Source organism: Microtus ochrogaster, chromosome 7 (assembly GCF_000317375.1).
Source record: "Microtus ochrogaster isolate Prairie Vole_2 chromosome 7, MicOch1.0, whole genome shotgun sequence".
NCBI classification, from domain to species: domain Eukaryota; kingdom Metazoa; phylum Chordata; class Mammalia; order Rodentia; family Cricetidae; genus Microtus; species Microtus ochrogaster.
Window position 1 is genome coordinate 80,236,741 of NC_022014.1, and position 5,497 is coordinate 80,242,237.

General features: G+C 54.1%; 1 protein-coding gene across 4 annotated transcripts in view; it reads left to right on the forward strand.

Moving 5' to 3' along the window:
- Positions 1-5,352, forward strand: part of Sec14l1 (SEC14 like lipid binding 1) — a 43,795-nt gene extending 38,443 nt beyond the window's left edge. For 2 of the 4 annotated variants that reach the window (XM_005350791.2, XM_005350792.2), the window contains exons 14-17: positions 1,174-1,425; positions 2,596-2,774; positions 3,021-3,122; positions 4,868-5,352. In XM_005350791.2, the coding sequence (XP_005350848.1) occupies positions 1,174-1,425; positions 2,596-2,774; positions 3,021-3,122; positions 4,868-4,883 (549 nt within the window). In that variant the 3' untranslated portion in view covers positions 4,884-5,352. Of the gene's footprint in view, positions 1-1,173; positions 1,426-2,595; positions 2,775-3,020 lie in introns of all 4 variants that reach the window. The other 2 variants (XM_013347625.2, XM_026780258.1) reach the window with 2 other exon arrangements.
- Positions 5,353-5,497: the final 145 nt, after the last annotated feature.

Below are 5,497 nucleotides of genomic sequence, written 5' to 3' on the forward strand. Positions count from 1 at the left end.
CATGTTGCTGTGTTCTTGGTGGGAGGCAGCACTTATACAGAACAGACCCCTCCGTCCATGGAGTGCTGGCTCCACAGATGGCTTTTTGCTGCGGCAAGCGTCTGTCCAGACAGCCGACCGATAGATACATAGCGGCACACTGAGAGTGAGCCCGGGGCTGTGCTGTGAACGAGCAGGCACAAATGCAGTGTGCCTCCCTCCCTCATGATCCCATGCAGGGGACCTTGGATGTTTGGCTGTCCCAAGAATCATTTGCCTTCATCTCTCATGTGGTGGGCAAGCTGGGGTGGATGAGCTGTTTACCAGGCAGCTGTCAGTCTTGTCTTTGTTGCAAGGCCCAGGGACTCACTGTGACTTCTGAGTCGCATAGCACCTGTCAGTGTTGACAGTAAAAGCTCCATTCTGCCTTGGGGTGTAAAGAAAGCACACATCAAAGAATACTGCTTAGAGTGTCCCCACTGCCGGTCGGCACAGGGCCCACAGTCTCTTGAAAGAGTGCCCTTGGCAGCCACTCTGACGAGGAGAATATGCTGCCCCCTTTAGTGCAGCCTCTGCTTTGACTGGGGCCCTGTGCCTTCAGAGGGTCATGGAGGGGTTGGAGCAGCAAGGCAGCAGACTGCATGGCTGCTTCTGCTTTGTAGCCTCACACCTTCCTCCCAGACCTGCCTCTTCCCTCTGGGACTTCAGATGAAGGATAGATGTCAGGCTTGGGATTGGCACTCTGTACCGACGGCAGTCACCCCCAGAGCACATCTGATCTCTCCATCCCCTTGCATGCCTTGCGCAGGCATCCTTCTGTCCATGCTCTCTTCTGTAGGGCCTGCCACGTCTCCCTAGCTTGAGGCAGTTCACGGAATCCCATGTCCGTGCTCATGAGTGTCCCTAAGCTGTGTTGGAAGATGAGGAGTGGGACTCTTCAGAGTCCACATGGAACTAGCCATTTGCCTCATCGGTTACACATAGTCAGAACTAGAGAGAGCAGTGGGTAGGCTGGTGGTGGGCATCTGGATGCCTAAGTGCCCTGAGGCAAAGAGAACTGCCCACTTGATCTGTCCTGCCCCTTTGCCAGCTCACACATCTGAGCCATAGAGCCAGCCCCTAGAGCCATTCCTGCTCCAGCTGAGGCCAGGCCTCGTGCTGTGGATTGGTGACTGATGGGATCTCTTTCTCCAGATTCTCATTCAGATTGTGGACGCTGCCTCAGTGATCACCTGGGATTTTGACGTGTGCAAAGGGGACATTGTTTTTAATATTTATCACTCCAAGAGGTCTCCCCAGCCACCCAAGAAAGACGCGCTGGGGGCCCATAGCATCACCTCTCCGGGTGGGAACAACGTGCAGCTCATAGACAAAGTGTGGCAGCTGGGCCGGGACTACAGCACGGTGGAGTCGCCGCTGATCTGCAAAGAAGGAGAGAGTGTGCAGGTGAGCCGCCATCTGCCGCCCGCGTCACTGTCCGCACAGCTGGGCCTGCTTAGTCAGACCCCGTAAGGTGCCCGGGCACAGTGGGAGGTCTGAGACCAGAGCAGTGAACCTAGTGAAAGGAGTGGATTTCCCAGGACTGTCTGCACCCAGGTGCCACGAGAAACTCAGGAAAGAAATACTTTGTAGGCACACATCCAGGTCTCAGTGACCTCACTGAGTGGACTCGGCATGGCTTTGCCTCAGAGGAAGAAACCAGGCAGAAGCAAGAGAGGAGCACGTGCGAGGCCACTACAGCTCTCGCTAGGACACACGACAGCTCTGTACTGTGCTAGGCTGGTTCCTGTTGTCCCTGGCGGGCCTCTCCCTTCCTGCTGGCTCCCACAGCACCTCTGGTAGTAAATGCCTGCCTTCCTCCCACGCTCCCACAATGCCTCTGCCCCACACCGTGGCTGCCTGCTTTCCATCCCTGTATGGTTTGTAAATGCAAGCTGCCTGCACATCCGTGGTCTTGAGGCAGCTTGGAAGGGAATCCTCCCCCATCTTAAAGTAGGGAGCCTTTGGGCTGGAGAGATGGCTCAGACGTTAAGAGCATTGCCTGCTCCTCCAAAGGTCCTGAGTTCAATTCCCAGCAACCACATGGTGGCTCACAACCATCTATAATGAGATCTGGTGCTCTCTTCTGGCATGCAGGCAGGCATGGAAGGAATGTTGCATACATAATAAATAAATAAATAAATAAATAAATAAATAAATAAATAAATAAATAAATAAATAAATATTTAAAAAAAAAAAGTAGGGAGCCTTTGAAGCTGGCTCTCTGAGTCCCCATCCGGAATGGAAGGAGTCACTGGAACAGATTGCCGGGTGTGACCAGAGTATGGCCTTGACATCTCTGTCCAAAACACAGGCCCACCTGACAGCCACCGCCCTCTCAAACACCTGCTGCCTAGTGGTCTCAAGAGGCTGCAGGTTGCTGAGGGCAGCAAACATGTTGTGTGCTGCCTTCCCAGCACCTGGCAAAGGCCTCAGCACAGGCTGCATCCAGTAAGTAGAAGGACGTTGCCAGGCTGTTTCCTGATGGCAAGCTCTCAGGACACCCTCCCCTTGAAGCTTGTCAGACCTGTTTGAAGGTTGGCAGGATGTCCTGAGCTCCCCTGCTCTCTGCTGCAGGGCTCCCATGTGACCAGGTGGCCGGGTTTCTACATCCTGCAGTGGAAGTTCCACAGCATGCCAGCGTGTTCCGCCACCAACCTCCCCCGAGTGGACGACGTGCTGGCCTCCCTGCAGGTCTCCTCCCACAAGTGCAAAGTGATGTACTACACAGAAGTGATCGGGTCTGAGGATTTCAGGTGTGTTGGGGGGCTGCCTGGTTCCTGTCTGGGCTCTGTGGGACTGTCGGAGAGGAGTGCAGTGGCATCTGTGGACAAACCACAAGGCTTGCATTCCTCCCATGGGACATTCATGCCCCATTCCTACTTGGCAGGTGCTAGTGCAGAAAAGCAGATAGAGATGAGCCTGGGTCCAGCAGGCATTGTGGGCATCTGGGTGGCTCAGGGCAGTTCCTCACTCCTTGTTCTTTCTTGGTTTCTTTGCAGAGGCTCCATGACCAGCCTGGAGTCCAGCCACAGTGGTTTCTCCCAGCTGAGTGCCGCCACCACCTCCTCCAGCCAATCTCACTCCAGCTCCATGATTTCCAGGTAGTGCTGCGAAGCCAGTGCCTAGTGCGGAGGGACGGAGGACGCCTCGGCCTCCTCGGCTGCTGTGCTCCACCTACCCCAGGATGCGCAGACTCCTCACCCTCTAGATAGCAGCTAGCTCTCCAGATGGTATACTAGCACTTGGTCCCAGACTATCATGGCAGGTAGCTTTAATTCTACCCTAAGTTTAACTCAGTAGCCATAGATTTTGTATGCAGTGTGCACAAAATCAAACCAGAGCACAAGGGCTCTCGAGAGAAAAGTAGTTTATCTACAGTAAGAGACTGACTGGTCTCACATGTCGATGCAAAACGTTTTTCCAACAAACTCCACCTTGTCCACTAGCGAATGACTTGTATGACGTCCTGCAGAGACGAGCCGCCTCCTCCACGGAACTGAAGCTGCAGCAGGCAGCCCTTACACTGCGCCGCAGTCCTCGTGGCTCCCTGTTAGTGGAGGTGGCCTGTGGATTCAGGACAGCCCTTGAGGTCCCTTTCCTCTGAGGACTCGGCAGCCTACAGGAGCACCCGGTCCTGGGGTGGAGCCAGCCCACTCCTAAGCAGACACGCTGCCCAGGAGGGGCTCTCAGGCTCCCCACAACTCCCGACAACACCGCCATCATTAAACATTGCTTTCTCTTTCCTCCTCTTCAAATCTTTTGATATTTTTCAGAGCAAAATTTTTCTGTCCATGAACTTGGGGAAGGGGAGGGTTCTATTCTCCGCTGAATGCTGTTTTTCCTTCCGCAGGTGGGCAGCTCTGTGCCCGCCAGTACCTAGGGTCCTCAGCCCTCAGCATCCAGGATCCCTAGTCCTTAGCACCCACCCAGTGTCTTCAGCCCTCAGCACCCAGGGTCCCCACCCCCATAGCTCCCAGGATCCTCAGCTCTCAGTGGGTGTTGGAAGTAGTGGGTGACACTTCCTTCTGGAAGTGTGGCAAAAGAGACTCCAAGAATGCTCTCCAGGGTGGCGCATGGCTTGTAGTGGCCTTGGGCGTGTGATGGATGTTGGGGTATGTGCAGGTGCCGTTTGTGTGCATGAGGGACAGGGGGTGGGGTGGGGGAGCATGGTGGGACTTAATTTGTTTTATCAGCATTTTATAGAAGCAGACCAGAGGCTGGCTGGCTTTGTTTTTTTCTTTCTGATCCCCACTTCCCAAAGCCTGCTGTCTGAGCAGGCCCTGACTTCACAGCTTTTATGGGAAAGCTTATTGCTTACAGAGCTGTCTGGAAGTTGCAGGTGGCTGATCTCCATGAGAAGGGCCTGGGATCTCTGTGTGTGTGTGTGTGTGTGTGTGTGTGTGTGTGTGTGTGTGTGTGTGTGTGTGTGTGTGTGTTTGTGTGTGTTACACGTGTCTAAAGATGGGTGCCAAACCCACACGGCCGTGAATGTGTACGACAGGTGTGGAATCATGTGTTGATGCCGCTCGGAGGCATAGATGGATGTCTGTGAGCTTTGTAGAGGCTGTGGCATGTCAGCAAGCATGAGGAGAGTCTCCACAGCAGCCTGGCTTGGCCAGTGAGCCTACTGGCTCCCAGCACTCGCGTTGCTGGCCTCTGTGGCCCTTCGCCATGCATTCCCTGTGCATGGGGCAGCCATTTCTAGACAGCATAGTAGGGCTATAGTTACTACGTCCACGCTGCTTCCAGTTAGGGCTTCCCAGCTCCAAGTTAAAGGACCTGAAGATGGCCCTGCTCTCTCTTTCTCTCCTGTCTCCCTCTCCCTTTCCCTCTCTCTGTGTCTCAGATGGCGATTTTGCTGACAGCCTCCAAGAAAACGCTTCACGCAACAGTCCACATGTGCCCAGAGATGCTTGTGGGACTGTTGAGTTGCAGCCATGTCTCAGGCTGAAGATCTGTCCCCTTAGTCCGTTCAGAAGTGGCCCTGCTCAGCGCCTCAGAACTGAGCTGAACGCATGACCACACACTCACAGGCCTCTAGCCGCCCAGGCCACAGGGCACTGGCTGCCTTGGGAGGGTGACTGGGTGTGATGTGAGTGTGTGCCGTGCACGTGTCCTAAAATGCTGCTGTCTCGCCCTCCCACCCAGTCCCAGCTCTCTGGGTTCTCCCTCTGTTACTAGTGTCTTAATTCTCTCTCCTTCCTGAACCCACTATTTGCATATCAGATTCTGTAAATGTTTTATAAACATATTACCTCACTCTTGGTAATACAATATTGATAGTCTTTAAAAGATTTTTTATTGTTACAGTAATAAATGTGAACTGTTTAAGAGGAGCGTCCTTTTCTTCTTGGAAGTCTTTGCAGGGTATTAAGATTTGGGGCGAGCCGGGCGGTGGTGGCGCACGCCTTTAATCCCAGCACTCGGGAGGCAGAGGCAGGCGGATCTCTGTGAGTTCGAGACCAGCCTGGTCTAC